The 25,780-nt window shown below is 43.1% G+C and overlaps 2 protein-coding genes across 3 annotated transcripts; both read left to right on the top strand.

Moving 5' to 3' along the window:
- The first annotated feature begins 1,353 nt into the window (after positions 1–1,353).
- On the top strand, positions 1,354–12,508 carry LOC117726009 (ataxin-7-like protein 1). Its single transcript, XM_034525977.1, has 4 exons — positions 1,354–1,674; positions 2,124–2,213; positions 7,351–7,442; positions 12,407–12,508. Exons 1-4 carry the CDS (start codon positions 1,410–1,412, stop codon positions 12,407–12,409), a joined length of 450 nt encoding a protein of 149 aa, XP_034381868.1. The 5' UTR covers positions 1,354–1,409; the 3' UTR covers positions 12,410–12,508.
- atxn7l1 (ataxin 7-like 1) lies at positions 12,415–25,382 on the top strand. Of its 2 annotated transcripts, none has more exons than XM_034525975.1 (10): positions 12,415–12,531; positions 13,012–13,210; positions 13,357–13,754; positions 15,809–15,891; positions 17,266–17,522; positions 18,366–18,618; positions 19,141–19,262; positions 19,914–20,435; positions 20,803–21,054; positions 21,526–25,382. In XM_034525975.1, exons 1-10 carry the CDS (start codon positions 12,516–12,518, stop codon positions 21,599–21,601), a joined length of 2,178 nt encoding a protein of 725 aa, XP_034381866.1. In that variant the 5' UTR covers positions 12,415–12,515; the 3' UTR covers positions 21,602–25,382. The 2 variants fall into 2 exon arrangements, with proteins under 2 accessions (XP_034381866.1, XP_034381867.1); XM_034525976.1 differs by having other exon boundaries at positions 12,438–12,537.
- Positions 25,383–25,780: the final 398 nt, after the last annotated feature.

Genomic DNA, 25,780 nt, shown 5'->3' with positions numbered 1-25,780 from the left:
CTGGGCTAAATCTGTTGCATAAAAGCTGGATTCAAGTGACGAGCTTGTTCAGTATCGTCCGAATGGAAGAGGAGTTGGAGACCATCCTCCGCTTTCACCTCGCCTGACTTTGCACCTGAAATGCAGGTTCTATTTTCAGCCACAGGAGGTCAATGTAGTGCCGCAAGCTTGACCTACTGAGGCATTTTGAGAATGGAAACATCCTGGTGCAGTACATTTTGTTTCAATGGACAGATAATTCATATATGTATTCATGATGTCCCCCCATTAAATGCACATTTAAATGCATGATGTAGATGGAACTGAAAGTTCGCTGCTTTTGACCAGTGTCTACCCGACCCCATTTTCAGTGCTTCGTTTTCACAGATATTATATAACAAATTGCAATATATAAATTATGTATTATGTATTTATTTTGCTGAGTTCTATTTGCAGTTGAGTCTGACCTCTGACCTAACTGGCACAAGGTTGCGGTGAAGCCAATTATAATAGGTGCTTTACATGCACAAAATTAATCTGCAGCTGTAACCTTACAATATAATCTGATCTACTAATGCCATAATGCTATTCATAGTTCTGACCTCTTTTCAAAAATCCATTATACACATTACTTTGCAACTCCCTGGCAAGAGCTCATGGTACTCTAATGGATTCTAATTCTAATTCTGAAGCTGAGAGAATATTTAAATATACAGCTCTGGTACATTTTTAGACTAAAACAACAGTCCATGTTTTATATGTGGAGCCTCAACCTACAGTAAAGCATAAAGCGGCATGTGTTTCATCCACATGGTCATTCCTGCCAGACCTAATATCATAACCTACACTTATTTCAAGTTGCAAAATGCCCAATTGCAATCATTTTTCATAATAGTCTAGATAGAATGGACCCCTTGTACACTAAGGTTTCCCTGTCATTAGTATAGGCCTACTAGGTCTGACCAATAAACAGTAACTTGAGTTACAGTTACAGCAACAGGTATATGGTTCTAGTTATTATAATGTCTCCTTGGTTTTACAAACATATCTAACTATCAGTATTCATCCACATTGTCTGGATGAGGTAAGGTTATTAATACTAAATGATGTTCAATGTCCGACAAAATGAATGAAACATCCCCAGCTGTGTTATTATTATCCTCAATAATCTGCTCTCTTTGTCACAGAATGTAATGTCAATGCAACTTATTAATATATTTAATGTATCTGTAGTTGATAAGTCTTCCGTTATATTACCCAATTGAAAAAGCTCATATCTAATGTTTCCAATGCAACATAACCGTGTGGCCGTACAGGCGTTATGATGACGTTATGGCTACTCCCTCCATAGGCTGCTGAACTCTTCAACTCGTGCGTAACGTCAGCTTCCCCGTCTGTCGCTCAACATCTCAACCATAACCCTCCGACGGATGCCGAACTCCGCCGAAGCCCAGCGACAACGACGTCAGCATATCTCGTTCTTTCGTTTTTTCGGCTGCTGCGTGCGAAGGAGAGACAGGGAGAAAAAAAAAAAAAAAAAAACAGAAGAGAAAAAAAAACAAAAACGTCTCTCAGCAAAGCAACAAGAAGGAAGAGCAATGGCGACACTGGATCGCCAAATACCAAGTCCGGATACCTTTCTCTGCGAGCCTCGGTCTTCCTTCGTCAGTGCGGCTAAATTGCGTTTCGTTGACAGTAAGTTCGCACGTCGTTGTTTTTCACGGACAAACTGTCGGGAAGTGCGTGCTCCAACTGTCTGTGATTGAGTTGAGCCCGCACCACAATGCCAGCGTCTGTCAAAGCGCAGCAAAGTAACTGTCAAAACAAAAAAGAAACGATTACTACGCAAATGCAATATTAAATGGGTCGCGTGAGTAGCCGTGCAAAGGGGGCGCGGGGCGAAGCTAAACGCCGCCCCCCCCCCCCCGCGTGCGCAGTCTGTTCCGCTGGCGCGTGCACTAGCGCTGCCCAGCTGGAAGTTAGTTAGCTCTGACAGGCTGGAGGAAGCCAGCTAGCGAAGCTAAGCGCTAACCTGCTGGCCAGCCTCGGACCAGCGTGGCTAGCCCCCCAAAGTTTGTTGTGAATGCTCGCGAGTGTGTTTTTTTTAGTTTTTTTTAGTGAGCCTTGTTTTTTTTCTGCCGCAGACTCGTCCTCGGACAACAGCGACAAGGAGCTCTACCGCCTCGGCGAAGCCGTGAGCCTCGGCAAAGAAGGTGAGGAAGTTGCGCTGACAGGTACTTTAGCGCCCCGTCACTTGCACGTTGGTGTTTGTTGTTGTTTTGTTGTACGTGCTCTGCAACGTAAAGGATGCCAACATATGTTATTTGTTTAACCCCTTCTCACAGAAACCACCATTACTGCGCATGATATACTTTTTAAAATACATATTTCGGTTGAGATGTGAGCGGGAAACGTTGCTGTTAGTGTGTCTGTCACACAGGAAGTATCCTGTAACTAGCTAATGGTTTATTTTCTCCATCACCATACAATGCCAGAGCATTCTATAAAATGCCCATCATAATTTCCCAGAGCTGAAGGAAGGTGATGACATATAATGTAATGTAAGCACAATTAGACCCCCACATTTAAGAAGCACAATTTCAATAACCATTGAATGCATGAATGTTTTAGCTGCCCCTGTTTCTACTTGGAAAAATTATAAATCGGTGCCGGATAACGACAAAACAAATCAACAATGACATTCATGTTGACGGTATGGACTATTAACCAGTTCTTATCTGGTGATGTGAGCTGAGGTCAGCGGGTGTTCTGGGTCTTTCATCATCAGGCTAGGTGAAACTCTTCAGTGGAATACGTGTTGCATGCTCGTGCAACTTCAGTCAAGAAATAAATAAATGCATATGCAGGAGCTGGAGAGCAGGGGTTCCCTTGTGTTTTTCAGTATTACCCGTATTCTAAGACATATATATATATATATATATATATATATATATATATATATATATCTCATATGTGTCTGTGGAGGGGGGTTGTGGGGTGCCCCGATGCCTCTAACCCCCCAGGGGAGTTCCTCCACATCCCAAGACGTATAAATACCCACAGGAGCACACGCCACACACTTGAGTCATCCCTGAAAGTTTGAGTGTGCAGCAGCCCTCGTACAAACACAATGACACACACAGAGGTGGGTAATCTCTTCTCACTCTCACTGGTCAAATACCAACACACACACACATGCCTCATCTTCCTCTCTCCGAGCCAAACTGGGGCGGTGTTTCCAGAATTGCTGATCTGTTTGCAACATGACACTGAAAAGGCCCGCTGAGAGTGATATGCAAACAGACACCCGTAAAGCCTCCCAAACAGACGTGAGAACGCGTTTTCAAAAGCTTTATTTGCACATTTGTGTCACGCAGAAAGTAGCGCGATTCATCGTAGATTCATGCTCACTCACTTGCCACTTCAGCGTACACGTGTCTAGATGGTGAGGCCACGTTGGCAGTAATTGGTGTGTGTGTGTGTGTGTGTGTGTGTGTGTGTGTGTGTGTGTGTGTGTGTGTGTGTGTGTGTGTGTGTGTGTGTGTGTGTGTGTGTGTGTGTGTGTGTGTGTGTGTGTGTGTGTGTGTGTGTGTGTGTGTGTGTGTGTGTGTGTGTGTGTGTGTGTGTGTGTGTGTGTGTGTGTGTGTGTGTGTGTGTGTGTGTGTGTGTGTGTGTGTGTGTGTGTGTGTGTGTGTGTGTGTGGTGCAGGACATGATTGGTATCTGTCTATTTCTCGATGACAACCAACAGCAACTTTGCCAGGCTGCACTGACGGCGGCTGTCATCACCTCCACTAGAAATAAGCAGTGCTGTAATGCTTCTATTTGTATGCTTCCCACTGGGAAACGCCAGCAACATCATGCTAGTGTTGGGGCGCTTTAGTGTCATATTTATTAAAGCATTCTTTGCGTGCATTCTATTCAATGTTCAGATGAAGACATCTCTGGAGGCACGCTTTGAGAGTTGTCCCAGATCAAAAGAGCGTAAAGTGTTTTAAAAAGCACTGAACTGCCGCGTGCATCAGACAAAAGGGAGCTCAGAACATTGTGCAGGCAATTGTACGACACTTCCTGCATAGCATGAGCTGTTTTCTCTGATGTTTAACTCCTTTCAACAGAGGCTTTTAAAAAGTGTCTGTTACATAGTAGACAACTCCAAATGTACATTATTTTCCTAATGTCTGCATTAAGTCATTCAAGCGGAAATTAGTCATATTGACCCATCAGCACAAAGAAAATGATGCATACATTTCTTGTACTTCTTGCAAAATCTATAACGCAAAGTGGTTTCAAGATCCCTGGCGCCTTCTGAAAGATTGCCTGAGATAAAAACTAGAGTAAGGTGAAGTCTACATAAAAAAAAAATGTATTAGCAAATTATTTGTGATTAATTGTTAAAGGAGGATTTGCTATTTTTCTTCATCTGATGTGACAATATAATGAATATGACTGATGTCAGCTTAGGCTTTAGGATCTTGTGACTGAACATTTTTAATTTTTCTTCTGACATTTCTTTTTTAACCTGCAGATTAATTTGTTAAATAAATGTCAAATGGAGCTGTAAAAACCTTTTAATATATCATCAGAATGCAAACGTAGTCCGTTTAGTGAAATGTGTAAAAAGTAAATGAATCAAAATCCTTGAATAGATATCAGAGTGGAATGATTATTACTTTTTGTTGTGATTACATCAGTGAAATCATTCTTAAAGTTTATTCCACAAATGTAATATTTCAGCCTGGCTTTTATACCTGATGATCAACATGTTCTGACCTTGATAACAGATGTTTGAAGCTTATGGTTACAACTTGAGTAAAGTAGGTTTCAACTTGTTTTAAATGTGTATTCCCTGATCAGAAGCCAGCACATTTGTTCAGTTTCTCCTTGTGACATGTGGTTTTTACGGTCGTGTTACTATTGTAAACAGTTTGCTTCCAAGAAAAGATCCTTCGCCTATTCTTGGGCACCGACTGAAAGTCTCGCGCTCTTATTTCAGTAAAAATGGACTTCATACAAGATGCTGTATAACCCATATTTGTAGCATTGGCAGTTTTGTAAAATAAATGGAGGGAATAGTTTATAGTGTAGCCTGAAACAGAAGCTCGCAGCCAGTAGCTGGTAAGTGTGTTTACTTTATCAGACATGTTGGTGTAGGTCCAATGATGATCTGGTACGCCTGTTCAGAGAACAACTTGAGTGGAAGCCGTTGCAGCGGCCCGGCATGTGACCTCTGGAACGGTTGAACGGATTATTCCAAAGTGGCTCCTGTGCCCGAGGTTTCCTCCATGTTGGTTGATTGCAGGTCATTTACTAAAGTAAACATGTACATGTTGCTGTTTCGTCGCTTGAGTCATCCACACCTCCGTTTCCTAGAGCAAGGCTGAGTATCTTGCTGTAGCTTTACATTGATGGTCACTGCTTTCAAAACCCCCCTTTTTTAATTTTATTTAACTGTTCTTTTTAAGTTGCTTTCCAAACAGCATGTTATCAAAGGTGACTCGATTTACTTGCTCTAAATGTAATTCTGTATCCAACGATTTATTGTCATTAGTAACGCCGATCATGATTGTTTTCGTAGTTCATTTTCAGGCGGTGTGTGACAGTTGGCTTGAGAAAGACACACATTCAGGGCGACGCACTTATTTTACATTTGACTTGGCAGGTGCAGAGGAAATTGCATTTTTGCTTCTTCTTTTTTCCAGTCCTCCCACTAAAGGCCTTTGCACATTAACAACAAAATGCACATGCGGATGTTTCCAAATGCTCCGGGTTCAACTGATCACATTACAAAGTTATTAACCAATCGCCTCACAACCTGTGGACAACCATGACCGTATTTATCATTTGCTTTCCCGCACGCGGCCAAAACTCTCTATTTGTGTATGAAGGCTCCGATCAGGCCTCTTTCAGTTAAGTCAAAAACAAACACAGTTTATTTGCTTGTGAGGGAAAGCAGTTTTTGGTCAGCAAACACAGGATTTAGAGAGTTTGATATGTGGCTTAAATCCAGGAGCATGTTCAGAAATAGTGTGCACGGGAAAAGAGTGAGAGATAAACTCCTCTTCTGTAGTGACGAGGTGAACTTGTGCAAAGCATCTCACCACAAACTGCGTTAGGGCAGCTACTCTGAATCCAACGGTCGGCCTGATGAGAAAAGCCACTTACTCAGCAGCTAATAGCGGCTCATTTCACCGCTTGTTCTTCATTTGATTCCGTCTCATAACCCTCTACCAGCAATCTTCATTCACATAACTCTAAAGTCAAGAAATATTCCTCCACACTATCATGGCAACCTCAGTGTGTGTGTGTGTGTGTGTGTGTGTGTGTGTGTCCTTGAACACTTCATGCATGCGTAATGAAACCCACTGACCTTTTGCAGTATGTAAACACACACACACACACATGCACACGTACACGCGCACCGACACACGCTCTCGTGGTCTACATAGTTTTATGATATGACTTAGACCTTAAGCAACCTTCGCAGATCTGTTTCCCGCACGCACGCACACACACACACACACACACACACACTGACGTGCACGAAGCATGTCTGACGATCTCCTTGACTTCCCAGGTGACACAACTCACCAGCAATGCAAGGTCACGACACCAAGGCCTGCACCCATACAGACACCCGCACATTCTCCAATCTCCACAAACGCACTCATCTATGCCCGCCCCACCTCCTCTCAGTGCGTATGTGCTAGTAAGTGCTGCGATTGCTGTCAGTAGAGCTTGTTTGGGTACAGGAAGATTAGGTTGGACTCTTTTGTTTTTCCTCAATATTTCTGTTTATCAGTCTTTGTTTAATAAGACGAGTATCTCTTTTAACTCCAGGCCCAACGTTTTTTGTTTGCTAGCTGGAACAGAGGATGCTTTGAAAGGATTCCTGTCTGCCTCTTTTATGCATGTCTGTTTAGTGATTGGAACACGCATGATCTGTAGCTGCCATAATCGTATAAATCGGCTTCAAAACTAAAGGAAAATGTCTGTCTGGCAGGTTTTTAAAAAAAAATTAAGATTTTAGTGTAACACAATATATTTTACTTTTGTTTATTTTCTCACTCTGCTTTTTCTCGTTCTTTCTGTACAGTTCTCGGTTGTCAGGATTTTCAAACTTTTAGATTATCATCAGATCCATATTGAAATTAATTATGAGTTGCTGCCCTAAAAAGGCTGCAAGGAGATTTCTTAATTCAATTCAATTCAGTTTATTTTGTATGCATTTATGTAAGTGAGCAGTGGGTAATATACGGTTGAACACTACTAGAAACAAGAGCCGTTTCTTCCCACAGACAGTTTACGCCTTGAACTCTTGATTGTTTTTTTTTCTGGAATGTGAAATGTGGACTCTTCATGTCTTTCTCAGAGATGCTTGGCTACAGAGCTCTGGAGGATTGTTGTCTTGTTGTCTGCCATGTCTGCAATCAGGTGGTCACTCCTCAGGGCATCCTCACACACACACACACACACACACACATAGCATTGTGCCCATGTTTCTTTTGTTCATATAGACAAGGCCAATTATAAGAATAATTAAGAGAATGTTATGGAACTCCAGAAAAGAATATTCAAGCAAAAGAAAGATTCGACGGGCAGATTGGTTCATTAAAAAAAAAAATTGTTGTTTAAGCTGGAGCACTTGATCCCTGCTCCCATTGGCTCTCCACCCTGTCCGTCTACCTTTTTGTTTGTTTTTGACCGTGGCTCCACTAAGCACACTCGCGTCTGCCCGCATGCTGCTGCTTGGCGGCACGTGCACCAGCCATAGCCGTCTGTTTGGGAGAGAGGAGGGGGGGGGATATGGTCACGCTTAATGAGCACACACACACACACACACACACACACACACACACACACACACACACACTTCTCCCTGAGAGGAGAGAGGCCAGCAGAGTTGCATGCTCACACATTCTCACTTTCTGTTTCTCAGCAGAAAGAGGTCAGTGGTATTGTAAGACACACACACACACACACAGTCTCCTGGCAGGCGCTGTTGTTTTTTTGGTTGCTGACGCGCACACCAGGTCGGTTAACAGGTCTACAACACATTCATGCACACACACACACACACACACACACACACCGTCAGGAGTGGGAATCTCCAGAAAGCTCCCAATAAAACAAAGCTGTCCTCAGGCCACAATATTATAACAAGCTGGCATTGTGGTGGACCAGCAAGCCAAGTCACATGCTGACGAGTAGAAAAGTAGCATGAGTGAATCATTTTAGTCTTAGTTCATCAAATACTTTTAACCTCATCTTCATTTGAATTCAGTCAAACTGTCCATCATTCATTCATTCTTAAATGTGAAGCATTATTCACTCAACTACTCCGTGTCATGACATGACAAATGCTCCTCTTGGCCTTTGCTCAGCGGATTGCCTCTAGGCACTGGCCCCGTCAAGATTTTCTTCTGATGTTTTATGCATTTCCTCCCATTGTTGCATATTCCTCATCTTGCTGTAATATCCTCACCAGTATAGTGTCCTGCTGGGGATTCTAAATAAAAGATTATATTCACTGTGGTGGCCTTGTATTTGTGTGTATCCATCATTGGATCTGCCTTCATGATTGACCTGTGGGTCGAATCAGCACTGAGGCCTTCGATATACAGGAATGCATGGATGCGCGCACACACACACACACACACACACACACACACACACACACACACAGACACACAGATGAGGAGGGGGTTGGCTGCCTCAGGGGTCAGTGGCTCTGAGTTATACATGCCCAGTTTGCTGCTCAAGCTTTGCCCCTTGTGACGAAGAGATTGGTCACAACTTATGTATGTTTAATCCTTGCAACGTCATCCGTTCAAAAACGGTCAAACTGTATTTGATATGTCGGAGACACTTGCTGCATTTAGTTTGTTTAAATGTCCTGAGAGTAAGGCGAGCATGTATATTCTTAGCATAAGTGGCCCCAGTGGGAGAAACCCCTTACACTGGCAGCGTTCCTACCGCGCTGTCTCTCGCCTATGAGCTTGTACAGAGAAAATGTGCAAATGTGCACAGACTGGGATGTTATAAAGATATTTCCCCAACAGGGATATTTGATTTCAACATTCTTTTAAGCAATGTGGGAGAATTATTTAAACTTACATCATATTTGTAAGTGTTTTCTAAGGGCTAGTATAAGTGTATTTAAATAGTATTTTGTATGCTAGTACATTTGGGCCCTGAATTGTTGCAATCATTTTGACGTGTATGGCAATTTTGATATGATTTGGGGTATTAGAGAGAATGACAATTTCCTGTTTCCTTTCACTCCCAACGTGTGTGTGTGTGTGTGAGTGTGTGTGTCTGCTTCCCGTGTCTGAGTTTGTTGCTGAAGTGTGATGTTTGTCTGTTGTTGGAGAGTTTTGCTGCCAACCACAGACGTTCTGCTTAGTTTGGTTTACTGGTGGGGTTGCTCATTCCGCTGTTGTGTTACTGTTATTGCGGCTTGGCTGTGTGTGTGAACCATTAACAATTAAGGCCCGGGCCAATTTAAATGCCAGCTGCTGCTTTACATCAGACGTCGTTTTCATGGCTTACATTTGTACAAAGTGCATGGTATCAAATAAGGTTTTACCATTTCTTGTAATCTTTTATGATGGACAATTTATTATTTTGTATTGAGATAGTAAATGCATCATGGTATTTATCCAAGAGATCATTGGTTCACACAATTTCTTTATTTGCCTTACTGTCTTATTTTTTTTTTTTTAAATACTGTTTTCTAATATAAACCTAGATGCCTTTGCCTCTATTTCTAAAAAACCTGACTCACTGAGAATCTTCATAGATGCTTTTCTGAAGTTTCTCATGTCTATCTCTCTCCCTTGCTCAATGTAAACAAACCCAGCTGAGCTTTGAGAGCTCTGCTTCCTCATCATGCAATGGCTCCACCCACAGGATGAGCCAGCAGCCAATTGGCAACCAGCTGGGCTCTCAGCATTGCCATAACGACAGGCAGGCAGGCAGGCAGAAGAGCGTTGTTGTGAGGGTGCCCTTGTGGTCGAGTGGCTTAGTGACCTTGCCTGGGCAGCCGTCCATGTGTTGTACATCAGTACGGTGAGCTCCCGGCCGGCTCCTTACTCACAGGATGAGCTCTGTTACATAACAAAACACAACTCTGTCTGTTTTATCCATTGTTGGTGGGGAGGAGTTCAATACCCCAACTGTATAGCTTCAGTGAACTGTACAGTTGAGCTGACTAAAATGATGTGGGAAATGTGTGATTTTAAAGTGTGAAATCAGTACTGTTGTAGCTGCATACCTGCAAATGTGGATCTGGACTTTGGTCCCACTACTCTGAATACAGCTGCCTACCTGAACCTCTGCTTCCACTGGTCTATTTACACACCTGCCTCTCTCTCTCTCTCTCACACTCACACTCACACTCACACTCACACACACACACACATGCTAATTATGCTCTTGTAAAGTATGCTTATACATACTGCAAGCAGAGGCGTACTCATTACGCATATAAACTACATATTGCCTTTACCATAGACAAGAACACACAGACTGGCGGTATATAAGTTCTCAATGTGGTGTCATACACCTACACGCACACCTGTATGCATGCATTGGCTAATCTCTTCAATACACACAGACACACTTTGCAAACACATTGTACCTCTCCCTCCATCACCTGCAGCACACTTCATGTGCACTCATGCACTCTGAGCAAACACACAGGGTCAGTCTGGCTGCCCTGCCCTTATTGTTCCAACGTGCTGCTGGTAGTAGACTACTACTACACTCATTAACCCGGTTGTACAACATTGTGACACACACACACACACACACACAAAACCCTATGCTGCTTATTGAGTAAAGCTGCTACTTGGTCAGGAGTTTGTACACTAAGGTAACCCTTTCTGAAATGATACTACACGTTTTTTGCACTTAAGCATCAACCAAATAGCATGATGCCCCCGTGAGGCTTTTGCATTGCTGTAAAGGGATAGTTTGAAGTTTTTTAGGAAAGGTATTTATTTGCTTTCTTGCAGAGAGTTAGATGAGAAGATTAACACCACTCTCATGTCTGCAGTATGATCAGATGTTTAGCTTAGCTTAGCACAAAGACAGAAAATTGGAGGAAAAAAGCTATCCTGGCTCTGTTTAGAAGGTAAGGCCATTACCTCTATATCTTATTTGTGGTTTTACTGGGGTTATGTACCTTTCTTTGTTGGTCAGGCTAGCTTTTTCCTCTTGCGTTCAGTCTTTGTGCCAGGTGAAGCTAACCAGCTGCTGGTAGTGGATACATATTTTCTCTACAGACGTAGAGAGTGGATCAGTCCTCCGATCTAACTCTCGTCAGAGTTGGATCGTCCCCCTCATCACACTGGATCAACCAAATCCAGTGGTTAGAGGTCCCTTTGCTGTGTCCTGTATGCGCCCTGTGATGCTATGATAGTCACTCAACAGGTTTTTGGGGCGAAAATACATCCAGCGTGGACCGCGGGGCGGATAGCGCTTATCTAATGGCTCAGTGGCTAGCTGTCGGTTGTGTGGTGCAATTTGCACAATTTCAAAATTCAATGGGAGACATTGGCTGGCTTCTTCACAGTCTCCCGTCTCTACCTTTTGCGCCGTCATACCTCCGGGATGTGACGTCTGGGTTTAATGTCCTTGGAGCAACGTCTGTGGGAGCTCCATCCTGTTGGGATTTACACACTCGGCATTTCACATGAAGCATGTGCTTAGGCTGTGGGACCCCCGGGCGTGCAGTGCACACTAGCATGGCCTTTTGTCCAGTCAGCAGTTGGGCCCGATTTTCTGAGTACATACCATCCCTATCGGCCATTGACCTCATTGTTTACCTATACAGAAGCCTGATAGAGGGACACTACTTTCTCATAGATCTGGAGTTTCATCCAGATAACTACTGTTTTGTCTCTGACTGTTAGCCTGTGTGTTTTGAAAATACAGTACCATGGCTTGTATATCGTTTATAGCAAGACCTGAGAAAAGGTGTTTGTGAATGCTTACATTTTGTATTTCTACACTATTATCTGTCAACTGACAAATAGTTACACATGGTCAGATATCAAAGCTTTCAGCGTGCCATTCAGCAGTCCATATCCTACTGTAGCAGCTCTCTTTTGGTGTATTTTATTATGTCACTGCTCTCTTCAGTTTTAGATGTGCATCTTATCAGCAGACAGGAAACTCAGCCAAACACAAGGACTGGTCTCTGCCCAAAACTAACAACTGCTTTTCTATCTATCTATCTATCAGCTTCATCTTGCTAGATCTGGCAGATGTTGGTTATTTACCTCCTGAAGCAGCAGGTAGTTTAGAATAACTTTGTTTGTAATTATGCACCTCATTTTAGAGCTAAATGGTACATATCATTTGAAATACTTATCACGCCAATTGATACAGTGCGTCACCTCCTTTCTCTGTTTTCATTCAGGTAGCTGGGGTGTAGTTTCCCTGTGAGACATTGAGAGAGAGAGAGAGAGAGAGACAAACAGTCCTGGACCACACCCCCTCATTCCCTCCCCACCCGCCTCCCACAAAGACATGCATAGCAAAAACCGTAAGTGTGAGTGCCCCCATCCCCCCCATCCCCCCAGCCTTGTTATGTATTCCCCTTTCTTTCTGTCTCTGGATCCTCTCACTTGTGTATTCTGATCAGATCTGGGTCAAATGTATTTATAATTGTTGGCTCTTGCTTGAACTGCACATAATACCAAACTGGTGGAGTTAATCTGACAAGGACACTTCAGACGGTGTCAGGCATGTTTCTAATTAGAGAAGAGTACACTAAATTGATTTGTAGAAAGGTTCTGGCACAGATTGTCTCTCCTGTGTTCCAACACGGCCATCTGGCACCTAAACGGAGTAGAGAAAAAAAGTTGCTGTAAATGCCACACCACCATCATAACTAGCCCGGTGATAATTGGATGCAAATCAGATCCCCAAAAAGTACCCACTAGTAAAGCATGGTCTTGATGTCTTTAGCTCTCACACATCTATATGACATTACACACTTTGTCTCTGTGTTGACCTGTTCCAGAAAAGCACCACGGCTCCCCCGCTCCCTCCAGGAGCCTCCTGGTCCCCATGAAGCCCAAAGCACCTGCAGTGGCCCCCGCTGTGGCTCCCGGTCCTGGGGAGACGCTGGCCTTCAGGGTCCCTAAAGATTACCCTCACTCACGCTTCAGTAAGGCACCTCTCGCGGTCTACCCACCAAAGGGGGCTCGGAACAAGACGTGGTGGGCAAATACATCTTTTTGGAATATGATGACTTTCTTACGCATTTCCCCACAATATTCTTCAGGAGCTGCCGGAGTTTCATAAATGCTCTTTTTGCCGATGACGTTGAGTCGCACTGTTTTAACTGCACTGTTCCCCTCTGCAGTGTATCCCTTCCTGTCGTAAGCCTGGAGAAGATGCCCTGCCTCAGCCATGCCGGCGCTGCATCACATATGCGCCTCACCACCTCCTCTCCCTCCTCCCTCAAACCTCCCTCCCTCACTCTCTCGGCCTCCCAACGGTCCAGCGAGAAACTTGTGAACGGCCGCGGCACCGGCGGGCCGTGCTCCACCACCTCTCCGTCCTCTCTGGACGGGTGGCCCAGTCCGCTGGACAGGCGGCTGTCGTCAACACCTTCTCCATCCACGCTGGACCGCAAACCCTCCCCGTCACCTTCCCCCTCTCACCGATCTGGCGCTCTGCAGCCGCCGTTGTCATCACCATTGGAGAAGAAGCACCAAAACGGGACTAAGACTCCCTCCAGGTCGCAGAAAAGACTTTCAGGTCAGCCTTCAAATATTTTTTTCTGTATCGATCCAGGGGAATTCCTTGTGCATGCATGCATCATGTTTCCCAGTGACACTCGTTTTATAGCATAACAGTAAATGCATTAAAGAGTCCACCGATAACTCTCAAAACTGATTCTGTAACTTTTAATCTTCCAACATTCCTGTGAACCTGCAGACAGTGGTGGGGTTAGACTCTGTGTTTTGAAAAGGATGATGTTATTATCTTGTTTTCTCCTTGGCTTTGCTATTCTCTCTCTTCCTTTTATTCTCCTCCCATCAACCGCTGTTTTCTCTCCCCTTCTACCTTCCAAACTTTTTCTTCTTCTTCATATTTATTTATTTAAAATAAATAAATATTCATGCACACAAATTGATCAAGTGGTGATCTCAAAGTAAGAGAGGTACAAAAAGAAAAGATGCACAGTAATCAAGTTAAAAGGTTTTGATGGATACTTCTGGGTGTCGTCATGACTCCATCCAGCTTTTCCTCTTCTCTCATCTCCTCTCTTCGTGTGTGCTGTGCCTCGCTGTGCTCCGCGCCTCTGATTTACACCCTCTAATTCACGAGCTCCCGCTGCCAAAAAGCTGCTTGTCTTCTTGAGAGATTTCCCCCACCCCCTGTGTCTATATATTATTTTCTCCTCTCATTCTTCACCTCCTGCCTCGACCTCCTCCTGCCTCATCTCTTGCGCACACACACACACACACACACACACGGTCTCTGTTTGCCGTCTTGTTTCTCTCTCCGTCTTTCTCCCTCCGTCTTTCTCTTCTGTGCTTCCTTCAGTCTGTGCTTACACGACCCGTCTCAACTTCCCTTTTTAGGGTTGTGTGAACTTGGAGCGAGCACTTGTTTCCGAGAGTGCTCGTATGTTGCCGCTGTACACTTGTGTGTACGCCGGTCTACCTGTCTGACACTGCACAGAAAGATTACAGGGATTATGGCGAAGATTACAGCCCTCTGACCGTAACGCTATTTCAGATAACCTGCTGACTGGAGGTAGTTGTTGACCTGCTAGGTTGAGCGGGGCAGCGCAGGTCTCGGTGTTTCTGAGCAACGCTGTTGCACTTCGTATGAGCAGAGACATTTAACAAAGGTTTTGTATGAAAGGTCTTCACCCTTTGATCCAGGATGTGGCAATGACATTGACGTTCATTCAAAAAGTTACTAATCAACAAGTCTAAAATGATGTTCTGGTTTAACCATATTTTCTAAAACCCTTATTTGAAAGAAATTGCCAAAACGGTCCCTTGTAAACATTTGGCAAAGCTACATCCTGAATCAACTCTGCCCTACCTTAAAAACTACAGAGTGGCTGAATTGTGTTAAATAATATAGTTAAACTGAGTATTTATCATTCTGTTGTTGCTTTCATTATGATCACTCTTGTTTCTGCATTATTTGCTGTTAGCGACAGTATAGGTACAAAAAAAAAGTATTAAGTAAGTGAACAATAAGATATTACCAAATCCCATTGCTCTTAGTAAGACGCTGGCTGAGATGGTAAGTTCATTTTCAGTGTTCCATACATAAAGTCAGCTATTTTTAACACCTGCTGGTTGTTTACAGGATTGTTACAATGGACATCAGAGACTGGGGCTGAAAACTGACAGTCATAAAAGTTATTAGCTGCATTTTGTCATCAAAGTTGATTTGCTATTCATTAAAGCAGGAGAGAGTTTCCTGGGCTGCCGGTCACAGTCGACTCCGGTCCCACTGCCAGTTTGTCCCGTCGAGCATGATTTGTTACAGCTTGCGGGATCTTTACAGTTTAGCCGTTTGAAAACTTGAAACACTGCTAATAATGTAACACAGAATAGGGTGGAGCCTTAGACCACAGCTGAATGTTTGAATGAACAAAGGAATCTGTGAATAGTCAAATGTCAGGGGGCGAAGATGTCTTCTCAAAAGAGAGACATTAATGCACTACTGTGAGGCTCCCACTCCCAGCAAATGCGATTAACTACTTGAAAGAGGGAGCGAAGAAAGAACAAAATGATGGCCTTTAGTACCAGTCTAATGTGTGTCTGGGTTTACATGTTTTACAGGGAGGGTATTTGATCCTAACAAGCACTGTGGAGTCCAGGACCCTGAAACTAAGCGACCCTGCACGAGGTCTCTCACCTGCAAGGTAACACAAATGCACACACAGGCGCGACCACTCGCACTCGCCGCCTGTGTGTAAGGCAATAATAATTGTGTGACCCTTCTTCCTGCTTCCTGTCGAAGGCCCGTCTGACCAGCAAAGCAGCGCCGTTTGTTTATCAGAGTAACAATATTGAACGGTGCCCTGTCATTACTGCTGTAGTGGCTCCAGCCCACAGCGCTGACCACACCTGCTGCCTTGTCCTCTGGGATCCGTCTGCACTGCCCCTTTCTCAGTCAATGCGACGTAGCAGTGCGGAGGCATCATAGGGCCCACACTTCCCTTATTGAGGTCATTACAGATGTTGGATGAGGCTGCAACATCACTCAGCTGTAAAACTCTTTTTTACTGCCCTTTAATTACTTCTAGCAAGCGTTCCTAATCACTTCAAACTGGTTATTAAGTAATTACAGTGGCTGGGGTGATCGTGTTTTTATTATTTCTTGGTTGTTTTTCAATGTTTATGTCTTCATTAATACCGGCAGTCCCAATGAGAACCACCATTTACGATTCACAAGATGCCCTGTATGTTATTTATTTATTCATATATTTATGAACCTTCTTAAGTTTCAGAGGTGTTCCCCTAAAATATTGTAACTTATAAGGCTTTTGAAATGATTGTAGATTAAGGAGCACCTCCTACCGCCTCATAGGAGGCCAAAAGCGTGAGCATCCTAAACCTGTAAGAGGAACCATAAACTACACTTTTTTTACTGAACTTTCATGAGTTCAAAAAATGAAAACATACACATTCATAGTCAAATTAATTGTAAAATGATTTTGTGTAGCTGTTCTTCCTGGTTCTGTTCTCATCATTCTTGTTCATGAATCATATAACTGTAACGGCTTGATCTGTAACGTTATCCTTGAGCAGGAGCTAAATCAATCAACATTTTTTATTTGGTATATTTATGAGTATATAAGAGGCATATGTCAGGTCTTAAAGCTTTTGAAGAGGCCTCTATGCTACATATTTACAGAAAACATATTTCCTTCCAAAAGCCACACTACCTGTCATTCATCAGCCTCACACGGACATCTTATAGAGGACTCTTGGAAAACCAAATGTTTGATAGCTGGTTCCCTTCCAAGGTCGTTGGGAGGGTTGACAAGCTCACCATGAACCGGCAATATTTACCCATGTTAGTCTGGTGTGACGTGGGTAACAGCATGGTGCAGTGGTTATGGAAACTTTCCTGAAACCAGAGAGCTATGATTGAAGCCTCTTGGGAGTGCAACCATCATCCCTTCTGAAATAGCTCCACTCTGCTGAAATTCTCGACGTATCAATACTTTCCTTAACAAAGTCTCGCTGGAAATAACCTTTTGTGTTTATTTATTTATTTTTGTCTGCCACAGACTCACTCCTTAACCCACCGCCGAGCCGTCTCCGGCCGAAAGAAGCACTTCGACATCCTCCTGGCCGAACACAAGGGGCGGGCGAAGGTCAACGTGGGAGCGAAGGAGAAAGACAGGGATGGATCGCAGGGAGTGAAGGAAGGCAGCAGCCCGAGTATCACGCCACAAGAGACCTCAAGTCCCAGCAAGCCCCACTGTCCCAATGGACGACTTCTGTCTACGCTGAAGCTCAGGCTGGCAAATGCACACATACCCAGGTAGGACAGAGAAAAAAACAAAAACACACACACAGTATTCACTCTGCAAGTGTGTACGGAAGCAAAGAAAAAACACACACATTTGAGTAGTTGATTTTTTTATGATTAAAGTCAAGTTTTTCAAGTTTAAGCTGTACTTTTAAAGAAACACTCACACAAAAAAGTCTCTATTCTTTTTTTTTTTTCCTTTTTTAAAAAATTATTATTAAACCATTATTTATATGTACTTATTTATTTTGGATACTCATCATCACAAGGGTTTAATAACTGTTCTGGGCCGGCACCGATGCACAGGATATCCTTGTCTGTTCATGTTCTTCCCACCAGGGGGTGCTGTAAACAACAACAGTGTTAGAATGGAGAAACAGTAGTTAATGAATGGCAAGTCTGCCCTCATGAAAGTCAGAAACTCAGTTCCTCTTTCTATTTAGAAGATGATCCCATGCTTGAAAAAAATAATTATTTTGGGGTTTTGTCACTGCAAACATGGAGACATCGGTGTTGATGCAAAAATGGCATTTGTCTCTTTTCCTTTTTGTTTTCTTCCTTCTCCTTGCTTCTCTACGCTGTCCCTCAATCTTGACTGTTCCCTTTTCATTCTTCTTGTCTTTCACTATTTATCGTCTCCCATTTTTCTTCCATGTTACTTTTTTTCTTTTCCCCCATCACTTCTTTCTCTTTAACTTTCTCTCTGTTTACCATTTCGTCCCTTCTCTCTTCCACACTGTCCTTTGCTTCTCCATCCCATTGAATGTTCTTCCCCTTCTCCTCATTTCTATTTCCCACCATCTCCCCCTCCATTTCTGTCTCTTTCCCCCTGCTCCCCTCACCTCTCTTTTCCAGGGTTCCAGGCTCCACCACCTCCACCTCCACCTACGGTTCTCTGCCCCCAGCACCAGCACCAGCACCAGCACCAGCACCAGCACCAGCACCAGCACCAGCACCAGCCCCCAACTCAGAGCCTTCTCCCCACAGTTTGGGGGCGGCAGCAGGAGACGGCGGTCGGCTTTCCAGTGACGAGGGAGACGCAGAGACTCCAGAGGACACTGACAGACCTGCCTTTCACTCCTCCCATCGCCACCCACAGCCTTTAGGGGTAAGTAGTTTGAGGTCTGCTTTGAGATGCCATTTAAAGGAATCAGTTGTGTCGGTGTTCAGACTCAAAGAGGGCTCTTATCAAGCGTTTTCAATGCAAAAAAAAAAAAAAAAAAAGAGAGAAGAGAAGCTTTTGTTCAGAATCTGGGTCATGACCAAAAAGGTGATCACAGGAAGGATATCCATTTCCTGTCTTAACTATATTGCACATCATAATGTATATTTTCTTTATTTTGGTATTTTTCCGTCTGCTCTTTCTTGGTCATCTGCCTCTTTCACGCCACATCCTGCTCTGTCAACCTACCTCTTACTTCCTTCTTCTTTCTCTCTCACTGTCTTTCCTTCTGGTTTTTCCTCTACATCTTTTCCATTCACCCATTCTCTTCATTCACCTGCTCGTCTTTTTGTTATCAATTTCTTCTCATGTTACCTTCTCCTCTTACTTTAACATCTCACTCCATGCCTGACCTTACCTTCCTTCTGCCCCGATCCCCTTTACCCTCCCTCCTCTTTCTCCTTCCAGGTGTGCGTATTCAGCAGCAGGCTCATGGGACGGGGTCACTACGTGTTTGACAGGCGATGGAACAGGATGAAGCTGGCGCTCCAGAACATGATGGAGAAACACCTTAACGCACAGATGTGGAGGTGAGTGTGCAAGAACATACTCTGTTTTTCTTTGATCAAGTAGAGCTTTTTCACATAAAAATCGACGTGTAAATGTACTCAACACACATCCCAGCTACTGTTTGTACACAGTTATAACTGTGCTTAGATTTCACCAGATTTACTGTCACTGAACAGGTGTAGATAGAAAAGAAGTGATGCGTATGTTATCCTGTTTTATGAAGGGAAAGAAGTACAATTTAGTGTGTAGGCAGGAAGTGTTTTTGTGTGTTAAGTATAAAATGTAATCCAACAAGAAGTCAGTTAAGGATAGGTCTGCATACGAGTGTTGAATAAAGAGAAGTTGTGCCCACTTTCAACCGGCTGTGTGTCGTTCCAATGTGGGTGTGGTATGTGTGAGAAATTGTTGGTAAAAAAAGTTTGGGAAAGGGATAGTTTTTTAGTTTTTATCATATCGATAATATCTTGGGAAGAGCGACTGTGACAAACATGTTAAAGATGCAAGAAAATCGTATTTCCTTCCCTGTTTCATGTAAACACAGAAGACCATTGTTCAGTAAAACACAACATATTGATCAGTACTTCAGTTTAGTACTCTGAATATATATTAGCAATGAAGCAACTTAATTAATGCATTTCTTATCTTCTAAAATACCTTCTTCCTGTTTTTAGGAAGGTGCCTTTGGCGGCTGAGAGCCTCCTCTCCCTCTCCTCCTCTGGTACCTCCCCCGTCACTTTACAACAGACTCCCTCTCCCGCCTCCATCACTTCTTCTCACCTCTCGTCCCCCTTCAACTCCCTCTCCTACCCCGCCACATTTCCTCAGTCTGCATCCATGGCACGGATGTTGAGCATTCGAGACGCTCCGCAGCCCGTCGCCCCAGTTTCCGTTCTGGGTAAAGCCTGTAACGGCACGCATAAAGCCAGCCGCCCATCCAAAGACATGGAGGTGGGATCTAAGAGGAGAAAAAACTCTTCCCAGCCCTCCTCCTCATCCTTCTCTCCTTCTTCCTTGTTTGCAACTGTGGATAATGTTAGGAAGAACGGCAGCATCTATCATCCAATGTTACAAGGTTCGGGGGAGACGGCAGCAAACCAAGCCAGGAAAAAGGGCGGGGGAAGTGGGCTTTGGAGTAGTGGGGAGGACTGGACATCCAGAGCTGATGGGTCTCAAAGTCACAACTCACAGAACAGGTGAGTGCAGGGCTGTTTTAAAGTTTAGACGGTAATAGAAATGTGTTTTGATCTGCCCTGGATCAATTACAAACTACAAAAAACACAATGCAGGCTCAGCGCAACACAACATAATAGGGATGGCGTAGAGAAACACGGGTGATGTAGTAAAAGGAGAGCAGTGTCTAAACAGAGAGGACAGTGCCAGCAGTGCAAAGGCTGTGATGACAGCTTTTTATCTTTCCTCTAAAATATACAGCACTGTCAAATCTGCTGTGATGATTGTTTAGCCATCGAAATAGATTATATCAAACAGGGGAAATTGTAATGGAGCTCAGTGCAGTGTATATATAATTAATAGCAATTTCCCTCCTCCTCTGGTCTCCAGTCGCGCACTTGGTACGACCAGTATACCCTACTCACCCAGCAGGGAGCCTGCCTCCGCGCCCCATCGGCTCCTGGCCTCCCCCTCCGGACCCTTGGCTTATGGGGGAGGAGCAGAGGGGAGGAAGAGGAGGAGTCCCAGCTCCTACAGAGGGAAGGCCAGCAAGCTGAGTCGGCAGGGCGGGTTGGAGAGCCTCTTTGGAATGGGAGCGACAGCGTGGGAATACTGGCTTCAGGGCCCGAGTCCCCGAGACGGGTAGGTGTTGCATAAAAAAATAAAACACCTTATTAGTTGAACATTTAAACGTTCACACTGAGCTCATAGCACCACTCTGCCTCAGTACGGCCCCACTGAAATGAAGAAATGTCAGCTTCATTTATATGAGATTCTAGATTGACAATCAGGTAAACTCAAGGTATCTGATGTCTTTTGTCATCACACCTCAGGACAAATGTAAGAGAACCGTATTCATCTGTAGATCAGATGGCCCCAAATGTGAAATGTGACACATTTTGAAACATAACACTTAATTTAATGAAATAAAATGCACAGGTGGTAAAAGGCATTTCAAAGGCATGTGAAATGTGTTGCTCTCTGCAAGTTTTTACATTTATTTTTAAATGTGTATATATTTTTTTTAAGTTGTTAGAAGTTGCATTACACTCAGTAAATAATAATAAATAAATGAAAACCATCTCATAAATCTCTGTCTTCGTCTCCCCACAGACTAAGTTGCATCACTGACAGAAGCCTGTTACATGGACAGACTGTTGGGCAGCTGTGCAGACACCACCGTTTGTGACCTTTGACCTCACCACTCTTCCACTGACTGCACCAATCAGACTGCTTCATCTCGGTGATGTCAACCCTATTTATCCATAGGCAGTTCAGTTCACCCGTTGGGAACCTGGGACCCCGGATTATTTGCCCACAGTTTGGCCGGCGGTCACTTCCCCTCTCCACTTTGTAAATGTGGAGCGCTGGGATGGAAAGCTGCCTTGCATCAGCGCGGTCGCCGTCTTTTCAGAACAAATCCAAAAACTTATCCTACGAAAAGGGAATTTGCCTCACAAAGATGTAAAGGCATTCGGAATAATACCACCGCTGTACAATTTTTTTGGGGGGGGGAAAACTTTTTTCTAAACTGGTTGTTCTGACCATTTTCCTGGTTGCTGTGTCTGGTCAGCTAACAAGGAGAGAGAGTGTTTTTTGGGAGTTAGATGGTTGAGGCACCTGCTGATAAGACTACTGTAGGACCCAGCCTTCATCTATACCAACTCAACTGCCCCAACACTTTTTCTGTCTGTCTTTAGATTTTTGCTTTTCCTCAGAGATGGAAGAGATGAGCAGCTTTAGTTTGGGATTCGTCAACATCTCTACAATTCTCTCTACAAATTGTATTTATCTCCTTTTCCACCCCAGCATGCCTGTGTTCAAAGTGCACTTACTGCCCCTCGCCTCCTGCTTCACTGACTCCTGAGCAGTCACACGAGGACCTGTTCACACAAGGGAAGGGGAAAATTTGCATTGTATTTTTAATATAGGAAGAAATCCGATTATTATTTGAAGATTGTTTGTTTTTTCTTCGTTCTGGTTTCAAATGTTGCAAGAAACAAACATGGACTTGCATACAAACAGGAATGATTACTACGGTGTTGGATCTTTTTTTTCTACAATAATTTATCGTTCCTAAATGATGTTTGAGCTACAGAGACTTTTTGAGCAACATAAATCCTTTCTATGGCATTTTGAAGAAATGCTGAAAGTATTATGATAGATCATACTGTTGAAAATGTGTACCATATCTGTTATTATTTTTGTATTTATTAATAATTGTCCCCTTTTACTCAATTTGAGCTCAGATCTTGCAGTTTTTTTAAGTAGTACCAGTTAATACTCTCACACAGCTAAACTTTGGCTTCTGCGGACCGATAACAACAACAACCTGTGGTCAGTTCTAAAAGAATGTTGTATTCTGTTCTGTAAAGTATTTTGTCAACAATCCAAGATATGCACCGACAGATGTCAGCCGAACTGCTAATATAATTGGCAGTGGCTTTCCAAAAGGAAAGCAAACAGTCTTTTTCCAAAGATTTAATAGTGAGGTCTTTTTTTATTTTATTTTAGTCATTTAAGTATGCCCGCTGACTTCTTTTGAGTCTACTGAATTGTTCCAGGGAGAATACGCTACATACTCAACACCTGCAATGAAGTACTGTGTAGTTTGGAATTGGGACGTAGCCACGGCCTTCATTAGCAGGGGGGATTACTCCGTTGCCTTGGAGATGGCTCATCACGTGAGGAAGGGGTCTGGTTACTGGACCATGAGTTAGGATTTATTTGGTCTAACTGTTATTTCTAAGGTTTAATCACGAACCGTCACACTCAATTATCTTGTATGTTGATGGAAGAATGGTGGTCCAAAATGTCAGTTGACGGGCGTGTTTCTACACCAGTATTCCTTCACAATTCCAAAAGCGCAACAATTTGAAACTGACATGTACGCTCATGAACAATGGCTGATTTTGTGACACCAGGCCCTGGTTAGTGTTCTCATATAAAGGACCCCACATACCTGTTTGCCTGCAGTTTCACCTCTTTTCCTACTTATACCAATGTTCAGAACTATATAGCTATATTTTTAAGCTGTCTTTATCTTCCAGTAGGCGTTTGTCTAGTCTCACTGTGACGACTCTTTGTTGTTGTGATGTGAAAACCAAGGCCAGGTCAAAAATTCTTTCACTCACGGCTGCTCCCATCAAGCTTGGTGCCATTTATTCTGCAGCATAGCCATTCATGCAAGCATTAAATTGTCTTTTAAATGCCCACAAAGAAAATGCTAAATGTAATTTCTATAGCAGCTCAATGCCACAACTTTATGTCCAAAGTTGCACAAACGTGGTTATTGTATTGTATTGTATTGTATGGTATGGGTGCAAGAAAATGACTGAGGTTTTGATCGATTTCCTTCGCTAAATGTGGTTTATGACAGAAAACAAATGGTAAACAACACAACGTGTGGCGGATACAGCCAACGTGACTGAGAGCATTTCGATGTGGATAGCAGCGTCGAGCTGCGAGCGACGCTCCCACCTGGTACTCGCCGGCTGCTTCCAATGTGTCTTTTTTGAATGTGTCTCAAAAGCCTCTAAGCACTAATGATGAATGAATTGTACATAATCAGTTGTATTAGTGTTATGTGTTTCCCAAGTGCTTCCCCATGATGATGCTATTCATCAACCTGTGAGATCGGTCGAGTGATACCGGCTCGGTGGTCTTTATTTTTACGGTGGACACGTGGTTTCTCCAGGTACCCGCGGTGTACAGTTAACTCGTTAACACGCCTGCAATCACACCATATATTTCTCTCTGTTTTAACGCAACATACCAACACGTGTACTCGTATACAGATGTTGGTTTAATGGCTGAAAACCAGGGTTTAGGTGGGAATTAAAGATTTGTTTCCACTCGGTATCTTCTCCCGTGGATCTACAGATCAAGGAGACCATCTTAAAGCCGACATGTTTTTGGGAAAGGCCACCCTGACTTACTGTTTATAGAAATGGGAAGTTGCAGCTCAAATTAAGTTCATGAATTTCAGAGTAGTTGTATTTTATCTTTGCTGTTGAGTTTTATGGAATTATTAACTTTTTTTTGATTTGTTTTTTAAAAGCCTCCCCTTTACTTTTTGTTTGCACTTTGTCATAATGCCCCAGATCTTTAATCAACTTCTATTTATATAAATATTTGAGATATATTTTGTAAAAGAGTTTCTAGCAACTACAGTAAAAGAAGATGAATATTATATTGTCGGCGAGTTGGCCCCTAAACCAGCGCACCGTGGCCGTTTGTTGTGTCTGACCCAAACTGTGTTGAATGTCTGAAGAGTGTTTGCGAGAAAATGGATTTCCCATCAAAACAACTGAACACTTGCTGTATACAAAAGAAATGACTTATATCCAAGCTTTTATTAAATGAATGAAGGTGGTTGTCGTTTTATTTCTAAATCAAAGATACAGATTTTGAATCGGAGTCCCACAGATGATGAGTGTTTTGTAATGCAGTTTTTTTCTGTGTACGGATCATTGATGCGAGACATGAAATGTTTGTGTTATTGGAGCAGAGCGAATAAGTCTTATGTGCTTGTCAGTGTTTGAGCCTCAATTATGTAGTTTGTGCTTAAATCTTTACCAGATGCATCTTTAATTGCCATTTCTATTCTTGAAAACACTGCTGAGTTCTGTCTGCTTCCATGCTATAATCTGAGAAAATGTGCAACCCCTGTGGTTTCAAAGATTTCCAGACTCCCTAACTGCTCTTGTGTTTCTTTACCAACTTCACCGACATGTTGTCGGTCAGTCCACTACCTAGTCCACACTGAAACGGCTCAACACATGTTGGATGAAGAGGATCAATTCTACTGACTCGCGCCACCAGCAGGTTGACATGTTGGGCTTCTCGTGAAATGGCTTGTCAAATATTGGATACATTGCCATCGAATTTGTTACGGATATTCATATTTTTTTTGTGTAATTTAACCAGAATCCTTCTTGATCAACAATAAAGGGAAAGAGGATCTTGAATTTACTTTGTTTCCACAGCAGGATGACCGGGTTACGGTTCACCTCTAAAGTCACACTATTCTTCACACTATTGCTCACCAGTAAATCACAATGCCAAGGAAATTAAACCAAAAAACATGTTTTGTTTTTTTGCAGCACATAATTAATTGCATTACAAGTGATCTGAGTGTTTTTTAACACTGGGTATTGGCTACCTACTTCTTAGTTTTAAACACAGTATTCCCAGATGTAGCTGTCCCTTTACCTTTTGACCTCCAAGGAAGATGGGGAGAGGCTGTCGCTCTGGCGATTGGTAACTCTTCTATGATGCAACTTCAACATAGATCTAATTGTCTGTGATAATGTTTTTCTAATGTACTGTAAGAGGGATAACGGAACAATTTTACTGCCGTTATCTC

This window comes from Cyclopterus lumpus, chromosome 23 (genome assembly GCF_009769545.1).
Source record: "Cyclopterus lumpus isolate fCycLum1 chromosome 23, fCycLum1.pri, whole genome shotgun sequence".
Lineage (NCBI taxonomy): Eukaryota > Metazoa > Chordata > Actinopteri > Perciformes > Cyclopteridae > Cyclopterus > Cyclopterus lumpus.
The sequence above is the reverse complement of the archived record's forward strand: the minus strand, read 5'-3'. Positions and strand labels throughout refer to the sequence as shown.

Coding starts and splice junctions, on each gene's coding strand:
- LOC117726009 (XM_034525977.1), top strand. CDS start 1,410: ATGCCGAACTCCGCCGAAGCCCAGCGACAACGACGTCAGCATATCTCG. Junction 1,675..2,123: donor TAAATTGCGTTTCGTTGACA/GTAAGTTCGCAC, acceptor TTTCTGCCGCAG/ACTCGTCCTCGGACAACAGC. Junction 2,214..7,350: donor TGAGGAAGTTGCGCTGACAG/GTACTTTAGCGC, acceptor TGTCTTTCTCAG/AGATGCTTGGCTACAGAGCT.
- atxn7l1 (XM_034525975.1), top strand. Junction 17,523..18,365: donor GCAAATGCACACATACCCAG/GTAGGACAGAGA, acceptor TCTCTTTTCCAG/GGTTCCAGGCTCCACCACCT. Junction 21,055..21,525: donor GGCCCGAGTCCCCGAGACGG/GTAGGTGTTGCA, acceptor GTCTCCCCACAG/ACTAAGTTGCATCACTGACA.